This window comes from Aphelocoma coerulescens, chromosome 18 (genome assembly GCF_041296385.1).
Source record: "Aphelocoma coerulescens isolate FSJ_1873_10779 chromosome 18, UR_Acoe_1.0, whole genome shotgun sequence".
NCBI lineage: Eukaryota > Metazoa > Chordata > Aves > Passeriformes > Corvidae > Aphelocoma > Aphelocoma coerulescens.
This window is the reverse complement of record NC_091031.1, coordinates 259,385-280,018: the sequence shown is the minus strand read 5'-3', so window position 1 is coordinate 280,018 and position 20,634 is coordinate 259,385. Positions and strand designations below refer to the sequence as shown.

Below are 20,634 nucleotides of genomic sequence, written 5' to 3'. Positions count from 1 at the left end.
AGCGGAGCGGGGCGGACCGGGAGCGGGAGCGGGGCGGGAGCGGGGCGGGAGCGGGGCGGGGCGGGAGCGGGGCGGACCGGGAGCGGGAGCGGGGCGGGAGCGGGGCGGGAGCGGAGCGGGGCGGACCGGGAGCGGGAGCGGGGCGGGAGCGGGGCGGGAGCGGGGCGGACCGGGAGCGGGAGCGGGGCGGGAGCGGGGCGGGAGCGGGGCGGACCGGGAGCGGGGCGGGGCGGGAGCGGGGCGGGAGCGGGGCGGGGCGGGGCGGGCAGCGCCGCTTGCTGGCGTTGCCGCGCCATCACCGCCCTCCGTGAGCCCGGTGACCCCCGGCCACCCTCCCCGCGGAGAGGGGGACCCCCGCGGGGCCAGGGCGCAGCGGGCGCCAGAAGAGACTCTGGGTCCCCGTGTGCTTGCTCTGCTCGGGTCTCCTCCCCGCCACTTCTCCGCCTCGGCCGGCCCGGGACGCTCCGGTGCGCAGTCCCGCCTCCCTGGGCGGGCCCATACGCGACCCTGCCGGTCCTGCGGGGAGCGGTCTCGCGGAGAGCGGCCCAGCGGCCGCTGGTCCCAGAGCGGCGGTACCTCGTGCCCGTAGGTTTCCCGAGGGATTTCCCTGCACGTGAACGGGGAGGGAGTTTCCGTCGCCCGATTCCCACCCGGGACCGGGCGCAGTGCGGCCGCCCGCCGTGCCCCGAGGACCGAGGGTGGCCTCCATCAGAGCCTTGCGGCCCTGGGCTGTGGAGAGACCAGGCCGGTGTGAAGTGATCCTGTAAAACCCAGGCAGCAGGCAGTGCTTTTTTTCCTAAATATCATCTTACCTCACTGGTTTCATTTTTATTTTTTTCTTGCTCCTTTATTGACAGAAATAAATCTCAGTGGGGGTTTTTTTGTTGATAAATGTTCCTAAATGCTGTCTTTTGGGGATACCAAACCCCGGGCTTCCAAAAGAGAAGGGAAAAACCAAACCCAACCCATTAACGATTCGGATTTTAATCTAGCCAGGCTGGAATCCTCTGGGTGCTGTCTAGACTGGCTGCAGCCACAAGTCCGTAATTAACGAACACACATACATCCTAACATTAGTTTACCAAAAAAGGTTGGGAATGGTTGGCGACTGGGGAAACCTGGTTCATGGTGAGCTACTTGATCATCATCTATTAATTAAAGGGGTCAATACACTCTGGAAGTGAAGGGGGTTTGGTGAACTGAATCATGACAGAGCTATTTGGTAAATCCTGCTGAGCAGATATCAGATGTTCTCTGTCCTGGATTGGGCAATCTCATAGTTTCCAATGGTTGGGGAGTGTTTTAACCACTGAAGCATGAGGTTTTGATTTTTTTTTTATTTTTTTTTTTCTCCTAAAAGAGAGGATTGTTGTCCACACAATCTTTTTTTGCCATTTTGACCATGTTCACATTTTTTGCTCAGTCTTTGGCTGGCAGATGAGAAAGCTAAATCTGAACACACTGTTCTTGGCAATGACTTGTGTTTCCACTCGTCCAGTCAGTGGGATCATGATTTCCATGTTAAATTTGCTTTCCCCTTATTGTGAAGGCACTCAATTTTGCCCTCATTGTTTCCCAGGTACTGGTTTCTCTCTGGCCCTTTGTCCCTGGCTCAGTGTAAGTTGCATCAACCCATGGCATTGGCAGATTTTACCATGTTTCTGCTCTTGCTCCTACTTGGTGCAAAATCTTCCCAGCAGGAAGCCAGCAGTACCTGGCTCAGCCATATGCTATCAGCCAAGGAGCTTTCCAACAGCTGCCACTGCCTGAGCGACTGGCAGTGTCATCCCTGGGGACAAGTACCGCCCTGCCTGTGTGCTCCTGCCTCTGCTGACCCCCTTCCCCAGCCCCCCCAGCCTCCCAGAGCCACACCAGAGCCCGCAGAATGGGGCTTTCCTCAAGCCACGTTCCTGGGCTCGTTGGATTGAATTTTATAACAAAAGCCATGGTGCTTCACAGGCACCTGTTTGGTTTTTAGTGATCTGTAATAACAACAAAAAAGTAATTTTCAAGTGTGACACAGCTTAATTTATCCACATTGGTGAGTTTAAGAGGAATACATCATAAATGCTCAAGGTCCCTTTGTATACAGTGGCTCTTTGTAAATTGACTCCTCCAACAAAAGTTGATTTCCTTTTCCAAGTCAGCATTTTCTATTTGTACAACCCATAATTTGTTTGGGTGGCAAGAAATAAAGCTCCTGGTTTGTATCGATGGCAGACAGCCTTGGGTCTTGCCCTACCAGCCTCCTGTTGGACCACATCTTCCAGATTTCCTGCCCTTCACTGGAACTCGCAGAAGAGAAAACCCCCTTGGAAGGCTGTTCCTTTGTGCTGGATCCCAATTCTTGTCCCATTTCCTGGCTAATGCTCCCCCCTGCTAAGGGCTGGTCCTTGCTCAGAATTATTCAACATAATCTGTCCCAACAAGTTTTCCCTTTGGTTTTCAAACCCCACACAAAGCACTGATGAAAAGTAAGTTTCCTTCCTTATTCCTGAGTCATTCTGCTGCAAAGAATCCACTCAGACGTCTTGCTGTCTTGTGTCTGTACTTTTTTGGGTCTGTGTTCAGGCTTTGTACATCAAAATAAAGTGAGCTCTGTTTTCATGCAGAACGGGCTGTGTCTACTGAAATGAAAGTGTGGAGAGGAGGGTGACAGCACACACATCTCAGGAGACGTAAGCATACATCTGCCATTCAGCTTTATTTTATTTTGGATAAAAAATAAATCTTGATTCTGACAGGCAGCTACTGGAGATTTTAATCAAAGTACTCAAGTCTGCATGAGCTGCACAAGCACTTGGACACTCTGGCTTCTCCCTGGAACAAATGAAGATTTCTATGGAGCCTGAAATCTGAGCTGAGAAGTGTGGAACTTCAAAGTGGATGTTTAGTCAGAGATGCATCTGAGACATTCAGCTACTTGGTGATGCAGAGTGCTCAGGAATCCTGCGCCTGAGCTGCTCTGGGGTACTGTGTGCAAGTTCTGTCATTTCCCGTCTTGTCCATGCCCCCTCCCTGCCTGGTTTGGTCTCTTGTGCAGCACCGTGAGATCAATTAGTCTCTACCTCCCCTTTCACACCCCCTCAGAACTTATCTTCAAGCCTCCAGAAAAAAAAACCTTGACACCAGTGTAAAGAAATGGTGGCCCATTAATCAAGACAGAGCATGTGCCAAGCTACTTTCTGTGCTGCTCAAGCGAGGATGGCAGGTCACACACAGTCACTTTGCAGGTTGGCTCTGCTCTGCAACCTGATTCTCAGCAGTAGAGCCCCGACTTTACAAATTTTCATTTCTGTAGTGACTCAGTTTTTGCTAAATAGGAATATCCTAGGCCTCCTCCAAGGTGTACACTTGAGGATATTCCTTTTCTGTGCTAGATAGCAAAGGAGATAAAAGGAAAAGACTGGTAACATTCAAAACACTGTTATGGCTGTGATGTTCTTCTCAGAAACACCCAGACCGAACTGCCCACACTTGCAGGCATTCCACATCTCACCACACAGCCCAAAGTAACCCAAACTCTGAGGGATTGATTTTCATCTTCTGAACTGGTGTTCCTTCATGCAGCTTTTAACTTTTCCACTTCCTGAGTAGTCACTTGGTTACGCTTGGTTACCATTAAGCACTGGTTAACAGTTTCAAAATCCTTGGTGTCTTTCCTAATATTTGGCTCAATAACCTGCTAGCCAGCAGCCTCACTGCTGTGGCTACAAGCATTCCTGCTGTCTGCAGATGCACGTAGAGCTGTGTCATTCCTTTGTGCTGGCACCAGGAAGGAAGGTGAAGCAAAACCATGGGGGAGTTGGGCTGTGCTTTGCATCGGCTGCAGCCCACCTGCTCCAGGTCATTAATTTTTTAGTGTAGTCAGTCCTCACCTTGATGTTGGGCTGATGGTGTTCTGCACATGCCTGCCCAGCACCTCCCTGCCCCTTGCCCCATCCCTCTGCATCTTCAGTGGTTCACAGCACTGGGATGCCTCCACAGAGGCCAACCCACAATTCAGAGGTGTGAGACAAAGCGGATGCGCTGGGAGTATGCCAGGTCCAAGACATAGAGCAGCAGGTTGACATAGGTGAAGATGGCAATCACCAGCTGGCTGTCCCAGGGGCACTTGCCCTTGGCGCAGAGGCCAGGGCGTCGTGGGGAGCCGTACTTGCTGTCAAAGCAGAACACTGGCCAGATGACCGCAGCACTCATGTAGAGCAGCACAGCCCCAAAGGTGTAGATGACCACAGAACGCTCAAAAGGGAACCACAGCAAGGCAGTCTTACCTGTGACACTGAAGGCCACTACCACCACTGTCACCACAAAGCAAAAGCTGTAGACAGCCACACACCACTGTGTTGCCACGTATTTACCATATTGGCTGTCGTTCACCAGTGCCCCAAAGATGATGCAGGCCACAAAGGCCTGAACGATTTTCAAGAGCCCAGAGATAGTAGCCATGTAGCTGGTGACTTGTCCTGGTTTTGCCCTGGTTAAGAACACCTCAGTGGCGTACGCAACAAACAGAAGGCCCGCGAAGACACTGGCTGCAATGCGGAAATCTCTCACCTCACAGCCGATGGGGTAACAGCCCACCTGGACGAAGTAGAGCGGGTAGATCACTGCAGCTGTGATGGACATGAGTGTGGCAAGCATGGCAAAAGCAGCAGTGAAGTTTCCCCAGGAGAGACTCAGGCAGCTGTGCAGGTGTGTGAACTCACAGGTGATGATGAACACAGTGATGGCAAAGCAGAAGGTCCAGACAAACATGCAGAAGGTGCCATATGCGGCACTGAACCCCCCTTGGTGGGCAACCAGGCTGAATGTGGTACATCCGAAGGTCATCTGCAGCAATCGAGCTATTCCTACAGGGGAAGTCACCGCAGCTGTGTTCAGATATGGCCCTCCCGTGCTCTCCATTATCTTTCCGGTCCAGCAGACAATGCACTCAATGCCTTCTCAAATGTCCTTTCTGGCTCTTGCACCTTTGCCCTGAGGCACACCTGGTCGCAGTTCAGTGGATTGGCAGCTCAAATCTCGCTGGTCTCTGCCGGCATCAGTGGGAGCTGCCTCTGACGCTGCATCTCTGGCAGCTCTCTGCACAGACCTGCGGCTGCAGGGAGGTGACTGGCTGGCTCTGCCCACTGGCTGCAAGCTCAGGGTGCTGCTCTTCGCTCTCTGCTTCCTCAGGTCTGAAACCTGCCTCTGTGCTGTCCTTTGGCTGTCTCCTTTCCCGCAGGATGGTGCTTTCCCTGGAGGCTGACATTTATTCCATTTTCGCTCTGCAGCTGTAGCTTTCTGCTGCACCGTTCACAGGAACCTGGAGTATAAATAGGGGTTTTATTAATAGTTCTGGAATGAGTCCTGCCCCCACTCAGCTGTTGGGAGCGGGTGTTATTTAACACTGAAGCTGCGAGCTCCATCAAAGGCTCTTGATTATCCTTCTGCTGTTCTTTTAGAAACTCTGGGGTCACTGGAATGCTGCCGTTCTCCACACAACCCCCCGCGCTGAGGGGAGGTGGCTGGCTGTGGCAGTGGGCTGTGATACGGCCGTGCTGCAGGAACAAGAGCTCAGTTCTGCAGACCCAAGAGCCCCTGAGAGGGGGCACAAGCCCAAAGGCAGCACAAACCCTATAAAAGAAAGGATTTAGGCCAGAGGCTGAATAAAAGCTGACTCACTTTGCTGCAGTTGATCTGGAGCAGTGATACATTTACCTGCTGTACTTTGTGTGACAGCTTGTGGCTGTGAAGGTTTACAGCACCCGTCCTCAACATTTCCTTAAACTCTTCCCTGTCTCTCTTTTACTTTATGTGGAAATCAGTTTTTCTTGTATCTCTGAATGCAACAACCGAATACAATTGTTTTTTAAAAAACTGCTTTGATATTCTTAGCTCTGTTTTGGAACACAGATTTCAATAAATAGTGTCAAACCCTCCCTCCTGTGAGATCAAAGCTTTCACAGTGAGCCATTCCCGATATACAGTGCTCGCCAGACTTCACCTCTCCCCAGAAGTGTCTTAATTCTATCTCTAAAAGCCCCAGACAAAATTGCTGATGTAGTTTCAGAATGGGACTGGGTGAATGTTTCCACCACAACATAGTAGAAAAATTCCTCCCTTACCCCACAAGCAGCATTGCTGACTCCTCACCTGCAGTGCTCATCCCAGTGTGGAAGCAGAAAAAATTAATGCTGGAATGGCTCACATGAGGACAGTACAAATTTTTGGCTGTACCGATAAAACGTGCCTACCTTCAGCTTGACACCATCTTGTAACCTCAGTGTCTCTTTCATTCATCTTAAGTACTTTCCATTTTCCTTAGAAAGGCCTCTGGTGCTAAAAGTACAAAAGCCTGCATTCATTTGGGGTGGAAGTTGCACAATTAACATCACAATAACCAGGAAATGCAGCAGGACAGCTGAGGAACTCCAGGTGAACAGGTTCTCATCCTGAAATCTTGCCTTTCCTGACTCTCTATTAATCCTTCACTTCTAGCAGGCCTCATTGGCAGTGGGTCACTTTCTGTATTGCGGCACTTTCTGGTGCATCACTTCCCATCTGCCCAGGGACCAGGAGAAAGCACAGGGACACCCCATGTCATGGCCTACCTGAGGACACATTGCCCCATCAGTGACACCGGGGCTCAAGGCAGAGCTGGTCCTGCTGCTCAGCTTCTGCTTTCCCATGGGAAGTGGTGCCCCTCTGAAGAGCCGTCAGCACCAGAGTCAGTGCTGGCAGAGGGCAAAGGTCCCCAAAATCACACTGGCGGAGCAGTGCACCAGACAGACCACGGCCACTTTTCCCTCAGAAAGAAAGAACCTCATCTAGTCAAAAGATCACAGAATACAAACATATGGCACTGAATTCTTCCAGTCTTGCCCTTTTGTCACTGGCTTCTGCATGGCAGAAAACAGATGAAAAACATAATCAGGACAATTCTACTTTTATACCCAAGTCATTAAAACACAGAGGATATCAGTAATTTCCAAACTGATCATAGGGAAACTGCACTGACGTTTTCCTGTTCTTCAGTTTCACTGGGAGCACCAGTCATTTTCTCTGTAGTTTTTTCTTTATCTTCAATCTGTGTTAATCCCATCATGCACAGGAAGACAGATGATTGTGGTGGTCTGTGTGTGGTCCTGCCCGAAAAGGAACCAAAGGGCTACAGTTTACTTACCCAAAACAAGGGATCTCACAAGCAGCACCACTGTTCTAACCTGGCAAGGTCTGTCTTTAAAGTACAGGGAATTTTTCTAAAATCAGGCCCAAATTCTCTGTGGCCTACATGCTGTGTAACCATGTACACAAGTGCAGGCACATACAGTTGGTCCCAGGACATCGTGCAGTAGGGATGTGCAGCTGTGCTCCTCGTGCAGGTCTCCCCACACCCCCACACTGTGCTGCAGGGTGAAGTTCTGCTCCAGCCACCCACATGCTCCCACCCAAGGAACGGTCTCCTCTCCAGCCTCAGTCATGCATTCTCAATCCCTCCCTTGTTCTCCTCCCACTATTATCAAAGGGGTTTCTCTCTGCTGAGGTGGGTGTGTTCCCAAGTGACTAGAAGAGAAATATGTTGGTGCTTGTCTTATGTTCTCTGCCTTTTCTGCTCCAAATGCTTCTGATGCTCTGATCAAACATTTCCCTTACTGGAAGAGAGGCCTTTGCAGCAAAACCAGATCTCCCTCCACCTTACAATGCAATGCCCTGGACAACCTGGGGAATCACAGGCAAGCCAAAATTGCTGTGAAAGTCTGAAAACATCAGGTGCTGGGTGAAAGTCTCTGTACTTAAACCTTATATTACAACCTCTTCATCAGAGAAACAATGACAAGGAACACTGCAAGGGGAACACAGAAATCTAATTAATACAAAACATCAACACCACCCTTAGCCCTCTCCCAGGCACAAGTGACCATCAGGATAACCCATTCAAATGAGCAGCATATACAACTTTACAAAGACATAGGTATAGTTCTCTGGTCAGCCCTTATAAATAGCATTTTACATATTAAAATAAATATGGCCACGTTGCCAAAGTACCAAGAGGTTTCTTCGTTATTAAAAAAAAAAATATGTTACAATATCATTTATATTTCTTGCTTAGTTTAAAAAAGTAATAAAAAAGTCATTTTATAAAATAATATGAATAAATTGAGTACAAGAGTGTCCATCCCTAGCACGTGTCCTGGGTCTATATATTGTGACTCAGCATGAGATGCTAATCTCCAGGAAGTAATGTAATCATTTCTTCACTTCTAGTTGGACAGAAGAAATCCAGTGCTTGCTTTTTTCACCACTTGTAACGAGTCTATGATGTAAAATTCATGGCAAGGGAAGATGTCCCAGATCTGGGGAAGGTTCTCATTGCTGCTATTTATGGCTTTGCTTTGCTACTCCCTGTATCCGACTGCCTTGTGTAACACAGGAAGAGGATGTGACCGGCTGAAACTTAGCCCAGGAGTTTGGAGGGAACAAGTTCCAGCCAAACAGTGTAAGCAAGAAATTGCTCCTTGCCTGGTTTTGTTTTTGGTTTTTTTTCTTTTTGTTCTTGACACACCATAAGCGTGCAAGAGTGTGGGAGCATGTGAGTGCACAGGTGTGAGTGTGCATGGGTATGAGCATGCATCTGCCTGCAGAAACGTTAAGGAAGAAGATTAGAAAGTTTGGGAGAAGGGCTGAGAGTCTCTCTCTCCCCTCCTGATCTAATCTCTGCCCCTTTGATGAGCATGAGCCCTCCCTAGTTACCACTGCTGAGCATCCCCAGGAGTTTACTGGGCTCCAGGCCCTGCTGCTGTGCCATCTTCTGAACATCGAAACCCATGTGCATGAGGAACTGGATCACATTCATCTCCTGCCCTGTGAACTGGTCCCTGATTGTGGGGCACGAGGGGTTGCAGTGAGGCCATGGACAGCTGTCAATCAGGTGAATTGGGCAGCCTTTCAGAGGAGCCTTCCCATTTTTGTTGCTCTCATGGAGGCTCCGATCCCAACAGTGCAGGGCACGGGGTAATGATGTCCCCTTCACCTGGATGTCAGTCCAGTGACTGAAAAGACAAACCGTATAGATCACATTAGAGGGGTCCGGCTGCCAGGACAGGTTCATTCCCAAGCTGCATCCCTGTTCACCTCTCACAGGACCTGCACAAGCACTTACTTGCGTGTGATGATCTCGTGGGACAAACAGGCAGGAGCAAAGCTCGCTCTAAAGGAAAAAACAGAAATGTGGATATGTCTTGAAGGACAAAGTAAATACTGCTGAATCAAACCTTCCAGACTAGGGAGAGGGTGGAATTTTACACAAAAATGAAAAAGACAAGATTCTTGATGTAGATGAACTAACAGTCACCAAATTTACAACACTCCTTTTTCAGCAGAGGTCTGAGAACACTAGGACACTAGATAAGAATGTCTCTTAGAAACAAATGAGACAGGTTTTTCTCAATGAAACACTTACGTCACATCCTTCAAGGTGTTTCTCAGCTCTCTACCCAAATTCTGGATGTAGAGCCACTGCCCTTCCTGAACAGGCTGGCCAGTTAGGTGTACGTTGTCTACAGTAAGCTGGGCCTCATCAAAGAGCCACTGGACAACAAAGACTGGGCCTAGAAAGACAAAAATTTCAGAAAAGGGATTGCTCCAAGTTAATTACAGATACAGAGGAAACCCTAAGTCTGTTTGATCTCTCTCCTTTGGTACTTACATCGAAGAGTGGGGTAAATCTTATATCCAAAAAAGCAATTCCATTCCTCTCCCTCTTTAAACTGCAGTTTACAGCGTTCAGGAACAATGCCATTCCAGTATCTACAAGACAAAGCAATAACAGAATGGGAGGCACAGGGCAATCCTAACAATGTATCCTCTCCATATCCTAGTTTCTGTTCTGATTAGAATTTCAACTGACAGGACAGCTCTCTCAGCAGCACTGTCCCAGCAACACATTTTAGAGCATCTACAACTGTACACGTTCTTTCGCACATCTAGACTTTCCATTATTGTCTTTTCCAATAAAATACTTGAAAAACCACTGATATAGACAATACTCCTTAAGTATCAAAGTGAAGGAACACAGAGAAGGAGGACATCTTTTCCACACTCTAACCTCTTAAAGTAGTGTACTTTAGAGCATCTGACCGTACCTTATTCCTCTTCTAATGGCCTCTGTTGGAGCACATGTTATGGTATCAATACAGTCGGTTCTGCGATACTGTTTGTTATCTAGGAACCATCCAGAGTCTGCCAAGCCTCGAACCTGAATCCCTTGATAACCCATCTCCTCCAGCTGCTCTGCCACTCGATCCACATTCAGGAGCACTCCTGTCCCTCCAGCACTGCAACAACATCAACACTGCATCAACGCTGTATCAACACTGTAACACTGCTAGCAAGGTGTTACAGACCTTGCCAGCAGACAAACCTTCTTCAGCACTGACATGGTATAAAGACCTTCACCTACCCACAGCAGAGCTATCCAACCATTCACCACAAACTTGGTAGACACCACATTATTTCCTTGCTTGGCAAAACTCAGAAATAAAGCTAGTGCTGAGTAATAATCTGGTAGCTCAGAAGCAAAGTCCTGTTGTTACTCTCTTTCCTGGGAGATACATGTGCTCTGTATCATTTCCAAGGGGGTTGGCAGCTCAGAAACTAAGAGCATCTGAAGTGAGACAAATTCACTCCTTGCAACTTCTCTATTACGCTCCCGTGTAATACACACTGAGTGTACCAGAGCTCTGTGCAACACAGGATGTTCCAGAGCACCTGTGTGAGACAAGTTTGGTTTTTATTTTGGTGTCCTGAAACAATTCACAGGAGGTGCGTGTCTTACAATGTTGGCCAACAGGAACCAGCATTCTTGATGCACAGAAGAACGCAAAGCTTTGTTATAATTTTCTCAGTTTTCTCTTAAGTGGACCAGAAGCTGATGAAGTAATATTGTATCATCCTCTGTTGTACCACTTACAGGAGAAAACTGACCGGAGATACAGGGTTTGCTGTGTTAGTGTTACTGTACTCCTAGAAAAAATGTTTCAGGAACTGCTGAGACCTCCTCCCTTAACAGCTTTCTGCTGTGGAAATCTCTCTTCACCAAATGGAATCTTGTGGATACCTACCTGCTCCCCGCTAGCAGCAACACTTTCGCAGTGCTCAGACCTTTTCCCACCAGCTCCTTTATAACCTCCTGTATGATCAGTGCTCCCATGAAGGCATATTCATCTGGAAGACAGCTCAGTGTCAAAAAATTTCTTCCTGTCCAGGCTCAGACTTTTACTTCCTCTCCAAAAATGTTTAAGAACCTTCCAAAGGGATTACGAATATAAACTCAGGCTCATTTTATCCACCTATACCAAATACACCTAACAAGAGATTCTCCCCCACCCCATACAAAATGTGCTGCCCTGAAAGAGAACAGAGTGATTCGAATACTCAATTACACAAGCACCTTCCTATGACAGTGCTTAGAAATGAGTAAACTTGGAAAAGGAAAACAAGAAGGAAGGTACTGGAGGAACACACATCTTCCTACCACCTGGAACCTCAGTTCCAACTTACTGCTTCCCCGTTTTCCCAATTCATCAAGCCAATTCAGAGAAGCAATGCTTCACAAAATGTTACGCATACACAGACACTGCTTCCTTGGCATCACCGTGGCTGCTGGTGTGTAACTACTCCAAAGGAACAGCTCCAAGGAGCTGGGATGAAGTGAAAAGGCCCCTTACTGTGACACCACCAGAATGACATCTGATGGCAATGCAGCACGTATTAAGATGAATTATGCTGTTTCCCAAAGAAACCTGCAGACAGCTTTAGCTTGACACATGATGGCTCCTGCCTAAGGCAAAACATCCTTCTGATAAAAGTCTGACACTAAATTCACAGTCCTGCCTCTCAGGTCAGCCATGCAAAAGTTACATGCAACAGTCCATGGTCCCTCAGCTACAGCAATTAATTTGCTGCGTGCTGGAACCTGGAGATTCATCTAAAAGGAATTTTGTTCCTCTAATCCTTGCATACTGCACCAGTGTAACATCTCTGCAAGCAGTGGCTCTGAACTATGCCAAAACAGCCTGAGCTAAAGAGATCAGGATGTTTTATCTGGAAGTAGCTTGATATTCTTTCCTGCCCTTCAGCAAGAAAAAGCCTGTTTCTTGTCCACGTGGTTTCACAGAAGTCTGGCCACATCCTTTAATGTGTGATGTCTGGGGCAGCAACGGCCCATCAGCAACACTCACTTTTCTCAGACTTGGAAGAGGCACCACTCCAAACATCACTTGAGCAATATGGGATGAATCTGTAAGAGAGAGCTGTGTGAGTCCTGCTGTGCCTCTGACACGCACAACAGGGTGAGGATGGGGTCACCTAGCTGGAAGAAAATAAAATCCTGGGAAGGGGAAAAGGGAAGAGTTTCTGTCCAATTTGACAACTTACCTTCCTGCACACCAAGTGACAACTATAACTGTCTTGAATTTTCTCCTGAACGCTGGTAGTTTTACTGAATTAAATCAATAAATAACATGTCTTTTATCAATCTAATTGAAGCACTAAGCTCAGTGGACGGAATGATGAACCACGACTTTGCTCTCAGCTATTCTGCCAACACAGTGGATGCCCTGTCACAGGGCAACTCTCTATGCTTCAGTTTTTCACATGGAAAATGAGAAGACTCTAGTCAGTGCAGTGTAAATGCTGACTGCAACCATTGGAGGTTTTTACAGGAATTAACTTCTCATGTCTCTGTCTTGCAGAAGATAAATTAACATCCCTTCTGTGTAGATGCATCTATAAACTAGTCTCTCTCATTTCTCTTCTTTGAACTAGGAGAGCTGCTCCACATTCTTCTCAAATTGTCAGATGTGTAACACACTATCAGCCCACCGCTCATGATGGATTCACCACTGCAGCTGTTTGAGAAGGCTCTCTAAGGTATCCCCAGTTTTTCTCCATTAGATCACCCCAAAACTCCAAGGAGAGTGAACTTAAGTTTCTCTGGACCTTGTCAACCCTACATGTTAGAGAGGTGAACTGCAACAAATGAGGAAACACACAATTTCCTTTTCCAAGTATTAGTCTTAACTTGTCTCTGCAGCACTCTTGCTAGCCTAAAAGGCAGGAGATGCTGTTTAAGTACAAAGCTATTTCCCTCCGTTGTCCCTCCTTACACCATGTTTGCATTCCACCAGTGGGGATTTTCTTCTGGCTGAGAGGACAGGATTCCAGTTCCTGCAGATGGGCACAAAGAAACAAGAAACATACAGATGACAGTCTGTGATTTCAGAGGAATCGTGGGAGCCTCATGCAAGACCTCTGACCACACAGAAAACAAACATCCATGATGAAAAACATTGGCAAGGGAAGTGGAAGGAACATTTCTAAATTTGCCCTTAGGCAGATTTGACATTCAGAATTTGATTCATGCTACAGATGAAGCCTGTCTAGAAGCTTCTTGTAGTACAGAAGAGACCTGTGATGCCTATTTAAGTACCTCCCCAAAATACAAATCCTAGCAGGTAAATTCCAATATACTCAATTAGATGATCTGCGTGAGTGACGGAGGTTTGGCTACCTAGGAGGCTGCAGCGTGAGAAGAGAGAGAAGAGAGCAGCACCCATTCCCGGCGATGCCTGTGCACCCAAACGCCTGCCCGTGCCCGCGGCACGGGATCATCACGGGGCAGCAACCAGGCACCTTCCAGAGCGGTGGTGACAGCGGGCGCTACCTCAGCTCGGTCCCAGTCCCTCGGGGCTGCCCAACGGGGTGGAGGGGGCGACTTACCCACGCGGGTCGCGGGCCACTCCCGGGAGCTCATCAGCCGCCGCATGGTGTCGTAGCGGGTGTCGCAGTTCTCCCTGTTGAAGCAGTACCACCCTCCTGGCGAGAGGACAGGGGTCAGCCGCCCCGAAGGGCCGGGGACTCGCGGGCGAGGGACGGCGGCCCGCAGGGGCCGGGGCACCGAGGGCAGCCTCGGGTCGCCGTCCCGCTCGTGGCCGCCGTTGCGGAAGTCGGGGGCGCCGGCGCTCACCTTCCAGGAACAGCAGCCACCGCCGACTGCCTTTGGACTCCTTCAGGTAGTAGCTGCGGGCACAGACAAGGGGCAATGCCTAAGCGGGAGCCGGGCCCCGCCGCAAGGCTCTGGTGCCAGTCGGGCCGGGGCGCCGGGACCACGCCGAGGCGACGGGCGGCGCGCAGGGGCGGCGGCTCTGGCGGCGGCGCCGCTCGCGTCCGCCCGGGGAAGCGCCGGGGCCGCCGCCCGGGAGGCGCTCATTGCACCTGTCGCCGCCGGTGCCACGCGCCGCCGCGCGGTGGCGCCGCAGCCCTCGGGGCCGGGGCCGCGGGGAGCGGCGGCGGCCGCGCGGGGCAGCCCCGGGGCGCCTGGAGGGGCCGGCGCGGCGCGGGGACTCACCCGGCCGGGCTGCCGTCGTTGCAGGTGACCGAGGCGTTGTGCAGGAGGTGCAGGCGCAGGTCGTGCGGCAGTGCCTGGGCCGAGCAGGGGTACAGCGACTGCGCCAGGCTCTTGATCTGCGCCATGAAGCTGTCCATGTTGCCCTCCACGGCGGTGAAGTCCAGCGGGAAACTCTCGGCTGCCGCCGCCGCCGCCTCGCCGCGCTCGCGGACCGCCGGGCCTCGCCGCCGCCAGCCCTTCCTGCCCTCGCCGCCGGGCCCGGCGTGCAGCAGCCCCAACAGCAGCAGGAGGTGCACCGCTGCCGTGCCCATCGCCGCCCGCCGCCACCCGCCGCTCGCCGCGGCGGCAGCAGCCAGTCCCCGGCGGCGGGCAGCGCCGCCCGCGCTCCGCCGCGCCCCGCCGCGCCACCCGCGGGGACGGGGGTCGGCGGCGGGCGGAGAGGGTAGCGCCGGCGGCGCGGGCTCGGTGGCGCGGCTGCCGGCACAGGAGCCCGCCACCCGCTCCCAGGCGGCGAGCATGACAGAGGGGCACGGAGTGCGCGGGGAGCGCGCCGGGGGCGCCGCCAGCCCGGGCGCCGCGTGGGGCAGCAGCCGGCCAGCCCCCGCCCTGCCCTGCCCTCCGCCCCCTCGGAGCGAGGCGGAGGGAGCGGGGGGTCTGCGCCGCGCCGCGCCGCACCGGCACGGTGGGCCGCTCCGTCGGGGCGCGCCCCGCGCTCGACGGCGACGCCATCGCCGCCCCTGCCGGCGCCGGGGCCGCGGCGGTGGCGGCGGCGCCCGACAGCCTCGCCCGCAGGGCGGCGGGGGCCCGGGGCGGCCTCTCTCCGGGGCCGGGGGGGCGGTCGGGCCGCCCGAGCGCGAGGCTCCGCACGTGGCAGCCCCCGTGGCGGCGCCCCAGGCCCGCGCCGCGCCCCTCGTCCCGCCCCTCTCCCCCCACAGCCCCGACGGCAGCTCCTCCCCGGCTCCGCGTGGGCGGCACTGCCCGCCCCGCCCCGGGACGTGCCACCGCCGCTTCACCGGCGCAGCTCAGCGCCGCGCCCCGCGATCGCTCTTGTGCGGGATCCCCCACGCTGGCCGGGGGATGGCCCGCGGTGCCGGACTCCGGCCTGGCCCTGGCCCCCAGAGCGCAGCGGGAAGCGGTCGTTTGGTCCCAGACATCGGCGTCCGGTCTGATTAGCTTCCGCGGCTGACCGGGGCCGGCGGCGGGTCGTCCCCGGCCGGAGGATGCTGCTGCCGGGAACAGGAGGGGACGTGGAGGCCCCGGGCGTGCCGGAGTCAGGGCAGGCCGGAGGCGGCGGTTCCGGCCCCCTTGCTGCCCCCAACCGCCGGCACGGCTTTCCCGGGGGTCGAAGCCTCCGCGCCGTAGAGGCTTCGCCCTGTTGCTCTCGGCAGCTCGCGAGGTTTACCGCCGGCCGCTCTCCCACGGGGCCCGGACGTTTCCAGGAACTGCAAGAAAAATCCTGGAGAAAAAGCCGTGTTGTCACCAGAGTGCCGGTCATCTGAGAGAGGGGAAATTCCTTGGAAATGGCCTTATCGCAGACCTCGGAGTTAAAAACCGAGGAAAAACAGAGAAAATGCTACGCTTTGAATAATTCATTTAGATACGAAATAGGACAACTCACACTCCTCGACAGCCTTCCAGAAAGGAGCAGGAAGACTGTCTTAACTGGGAAGTATAAACTATCTGGGATCAGAAAAGGTGAAAAGAGTATCATCTTAAAATAGCACGTGGAAGGTTTTTTTGTCAAGCTGGAATTAGGGCTGTCCAACTGCTGCAACTACATTTTTTACCTTACTGTGTTTGGACTTTCTGAATGTAGCCTCAGCTCTATGTTTCCTACACACGTAGCATGTGGTTTTGGTTTGCTTGCCATGTTTGGTTTTTTTATCTTTGAGTTACTCTTACGTACTCTCAGTTCTCGCTCTGTTCTCACTCAGATTTTTACCTCCAAATGTTATATTTAAGTGCTAATACTGACAACAGTATCTTTGAAGCCAAGAAAAGCTACTCAATTGACTGTGCACCTCCTCAAGTGCACGATATGCACTCCCTGACAGGTTTTCGGTCCCAGCACATTTCTGCATCATTGTATCTTTCTGTACACTGGCCTAAACCTCCCTTCCTCACTGTCCGTGCCAGGTCCAAGCAATGGATCACTGAGACTAGTTACAACAAGTTAAGGAACTCATCGGTTGGCCTGAGCAGAGCTTCATCTGGAAACTGGCTCAGTTAGTGCAATGTCTGAAGCAGAAAGTCCTCAGAGTGTTCCAGGATCCCTGGAAGAGTTGGCATAAACAACTTCAGGACCTCATAGTCCACTAGGTACAGCAAGAAAACAGGAGGGGTAAGATTGCTGAACTCCATCCTTCACAGTAAAGCTGCTGTGCCTCCCGTTGCCGGGCTTGCATTCCTCCTGGTGTCCCTGCTCTTTCTCTCCATGGAGGGCTGAGTTCCTGCACTCTGTAATGCCTTGCTTGGTAACCAGCTGGCTGCAATAAGGGGCAACCAATTCTGATGCACCAGGGAGGAACCTTATGGCAGAGAGGAATGCATGTTAAAGATGCAGATCTTTGTCCTAAGAAGTGAAGCAAAGAAATTTAAGTTTTGCCTGGCTTGGCTTTACTGAGCCCTCTTCAGCTTTCTGACCTCTGGTTCAGGTCACTCAGGGGAGGGTTCATTCAGAGCACTCCTACTATCCTTCCAAAGTTCAGTAAAATGTTGTATTACTTGTCATGGCTGAGCAAGGGGCTATGAGGAAGAATGTAAGGCTGTAGGTCTGGTATAACAGCCTTTCTAACTTCTAAACATTTAAATCTGGTACCATTCAACTCCTTGACATACTGAACTTGAGTGAACATCAAAGTGACACAGATTTTAGAGAATTTTGTAATACTTCAGCATGAGAGGTTCACTGAGTTTTAATCTTTTGATAAGACCCTCCCTACATTGAATAGATTGGCCTCAGTACAAAAAGAAGCTCAGAGAAAGCTGAAAGAATTGGAGTCCTGCTCCAAGCACTGGAGATTTGGCATTTTTATTGGTAGGAGGGAGGCATGTAGGAGGCAAGCAAGAGACTTGTAGCGATTTGAAATAATGTTAAGGGAGATACTGTTTCCATTTAATACCTTTGAAAGTGAAATGTCCTGCATAATGTGTTCCACTATGTCCCAAGATAGTCCTTTATGTTCAGTATATTAGACTATGCTATACAAAAGCTTATGAGACAGTTCCGAATTCCCTCGTACCCTGCCAGGACTAAGGCAGTCCCAGCACTTGCCCTTTAGATGTTTCCCAAGGAAACCCAGGACCAAGAGGGTTTACACCTGGGTCCTGTGTAAGGACTTGTACCACAGGTATGGTTCTCCTTCACAGCCACCTCTCATTCCTTATTTGAGCCACTCTGCAGTCCTGGCTCAGACCAAGCTCCCTGGCTCATTGCTTGGGTCTTGTGTTGATCAGAAGTATGTGTGTGGTGTAAGTTACCCCATACAGCACCACTCACCAACAGAACCTGCTTTTACACAGTCATGCTGCTGCTGCCTCCTCTGACCCCGAGGCCAGGGGTTGTAAAGAACTCCAGGAGAGCAGCAGAGCCCTCTTAAAGCCTGGGTACAGATGTAATGTGCTGAGTGATGCTCGGGTAGGAACCACCTCTTGAACATCCCCAGGACACTCTGTGGTCAGTGATGTTGCTACAGGCAGCAGGAAACACTCCAGAATCATTGTTACTGTGGTAAGTGGCTTGTTCTGCATCATGTTTTGGAGCTCATTACTACATATTTCTAGATGTTCACAGCTAATTTCCTATTCATTTTGAAAGATGAAAGAAAAAATAAAAGCAGGTGAGGTTTTGCTGCTTTATGAAGAAGCAAATATGCGTTATTCCCTGTATGCCTGTGACAATGCAGATGCAGACAGTGCCAGGGCTATGTATTGAATGCAAAGCACCAGCTGCCTGAAAAGTAGGATTAGGGAAGATCATTCTGCAGCGTGTTCACTGTAATTACCAAAGAAATGCAATTTATGACAAATTTTTGGAGGATGTTTGGCTGGGGCTCACCTGGTAGATTTGCAGGCATCCTCCAGCCTGACAGGGCTCAGGACTTACTGCTTCAGACTTTGCACTAACTGACTAACTGACCAATTTCCAGATGAAGCTCTGGTCAGAGCCGAAATCTGATATAAGGGTGTTTTCAGTCATTCCCAAATGGTTACTCTTTCTTTGTGGCACTTTAATGGACTCCAGGTTGTAGTCACCTCCCCCTTTTCTCTCCTGATGCCTCTAATTTCAGATAAATGTTTGAGATTAGAAGTGGCTCTGGGTATGAAATGTGACCCTTCACCTCTGTGCAACTTTGTGATTATGCCATACCATTAACAACCAGAATCACTTCTAATCCCACAATTTGGAAATGTTCAGATCAAATTACATTGGTGTCTTTTTATCAGGAGCAACATTTCTTTAAGGGAAGTGTCACTTCCAGATGCAAAAAAGGAAACAGCTGCCTGCTTCAGACATCAAATAGGAGCTACACCCATCCAGAAATGAGACCAATTTTGGGCTATGAAACCCAAAATGTGTCTTTCAAATTGGAATGGCTGAGCAGGGGGATAGTCACTGCAGTTAACAAAGGCATCTTAATTGCTTCTTCTCCTCCAGAAAAAAGTATTAATTAGTGGAAGAATGGGATATCTTCATTATGTGTGAGATAGTTGCAGGGCTTTGGATCTCTCCCTATTTTAAAGACTAAGAAGTACTTGAATATCATAGATATTTGTTGCACCCTATTTTAGACAAAAGTGTGTCAACTTTCAGAAAATCTTGCTCTTAAGTCCTTACACCTCTCCACGTATATTTACAGCAAAAAGAATTTGAAAAGGTTGGGAACTATGTATCCTGAACACTGTAGCTCTATAAATATGATGGCAACGATACTGCCCAATGGAATGAACAACCCGTAAAGACATTTTAAAGCAGTGTTTTAAACATTATTCACCTGGACATCCTTTATTACTATTTCTACATCTCACTGAACAGTTACGGTGTTGGGTGGACTTACGAATCCACATGCATAAGCAAGGGGATATCTCTCCATCCTTAAAATTCTCATTTTCATCCCTTCTCTCATGCTGCTGATATGGTAAACCCAAGCAAGTGTAATCTTCTATGAAAGTGTCTTTCCTTGAATGGATCTTTTTCCTTTTTAAGACAAGCGAACCAGACATTTTTGTGGGTGCTGGGGGTAGAAGTGGAGACTTAAGCTTAACATATAGGATAAATATAGAAGAAGTAGAGAAAAGAGAAAGTATCTGGTGTGTGGTTACAACTTAGGCTAAATAAATTCCAGTGGTTACTCAAACTAAAAGTTTTGGGGTTTGTTTTTTTTTTGGTGGGTTGTTTTATTTTGTTTTTATGATAGCAAACTAAACAGACTGTCATCGAATCTGAGAGTGCCTTTGATGCAGAGGCCGTGCTGAGACTGAAGAGGAAACCCATAAATGAAATAAAGTCTCTGGGAAATTGTGTGTTGTGAAATGTACGATAATTTCGGTTCCTTGGCTGCAGCCATCTCTCCTGACCAGCTGAGTTTGCAGCACTGACCGCGAGGTTCCAAGTCAACTTTTTTCTCTTCTTGCCAGAAGAAATGGCTTTCAGGGGCAGCAGGACGCTGTGCTTTGTCTGACCAACGGCGCCCCGATTGTGACACTGCCTGGACGCTCCTGAGGCACTGAGAAGGCGCCAGGATGCGCCCCGCTCCCCTGTGAAATGCGGGGTTCGCCAGGGCTGTTATTTGGCCCAGAAGAACCTTCCCAGTACGCGCAGGGATTTTCGGTATCACTGCTCAGGAGAGAGACAGGAATCCACCAGCCCAAGGGATTTCTGGCCACCAGCGTTGCCTAGGGACGCCCGGGCCGGCCGGCCCTCGGTTCGGGGTCCCCGCCTGCGCTGCCGGGCAGGATCCCGGTACAACGAGAAAATGTTTTATTTCCCTGGAGGAGGTGACTGATCCTGACATTGGAAACCCAAGGGACACCACAAGCGTAGTCAGGCACAGCGGGACGCGTGACTGCTCCCCCTCCCGCTCCCCGCGGAGCTGCGAAACGACGGCAGCTCCGGAGCCGCCTCCACCCCAGCCCAGCGGGCAGGGCCGGGGGTCGCCCCCGCCCAGTGCCGGGGGAGCAGCCCGAGCCGCCCACCGTATGCCCCGTCCAAGGGCCGCTGCTGCCGCCAGCCCCCCCTCGCG

At 50.8% G+C, this 20,634-nt stretch overlaps 2 protein-coding genes across 2 annotated transcripts; both read right to left on the bottom strand.

Moving 5' to 3' along the window:
• Positions 1–267: 267 nt before the first annotated feature.
• MYADML2 (myeloid associated differentiation marker like 2) lies at positions 268–5,823 on the bottom strand. The gene has a single exon (XM_069032470.1). The coding sequence runs from the start codon at positions 4,906–4,908 to the stop codon at positions 4,003–4,005; it is 906 nt and encodes a 301-aa protein (XP_068888571.1). The 5' UTR covers positions 4,909–5,823; the 3' UTR covers positions 268–4,002.
• A 2,006-nt stretch (positions 5,824–7,829) lies between these two features.
• On the bottom strand, positions 7,830–14,730 carry NOTUM (notum, palmitoleoyl-protein carboxylesterase). The gene is made up of 11 exons (XM_069032469.1): positions 14,393–14,730; positions 14,012–14,064; positions 13,765–13,860; positions 13,152–13,212; positions 12,225–12,283; positions 11,106–11,208; positions 10,128–10,319; positions 9,692–9,792; positions 9,446–9,593; positions 9,146–9,193; positions 7,830–9,035 (listed from the first exon to the last, which is right to left on the bottom strand). The coding sequence occupies exons 1-11, from the start codon at positions 14,701–14,703 to the stop codon at positions 8,729–8,731; spliced, it is 1,479 nt and encodes a 492-aa protein (XP_068888570.1). The 5' UTR covers positions 14,704–14,730; the 3' UTR covers positions 7,830–8,728.
• Between the last annotated feature and the right edge of the window lie 5,904 nt (positions 14,731–20,634).

Excerpts from the sequence above, each read along its gene's own strand:
- MYADML2 (XM_069032470.1), bottom strand. The coding sequence starts at position 4,908 with ATGGAGAGCACGGGAGGGCCATATCTGAACACAGCTGCGGTGACTTCC.
- NOTUM (XM_069032469.1), bottom strand. The coding sequence starts at position 14,703 with ATGGGCACGGCAGCGGTGCACCTCCTGCTGCTGTTGGGGCTGCTGCAC. Across the intron at positions 13,213-13,764 it reads GTGGCCCGCGACCCGCGTGG|GAACTGGAATCCTGTCCTCT; the intron begins GTAAGTCGCCCC and ends GCCCATCTGCAG. Across the intron at positions 10,320-11,105 it reads TTGCTGCTAGCGGGGAGCAG|TGCTGGAGGGACAGGAGTGC; the intron begins GTAGGTATCCAC and ends ATGTTGTTGCAG.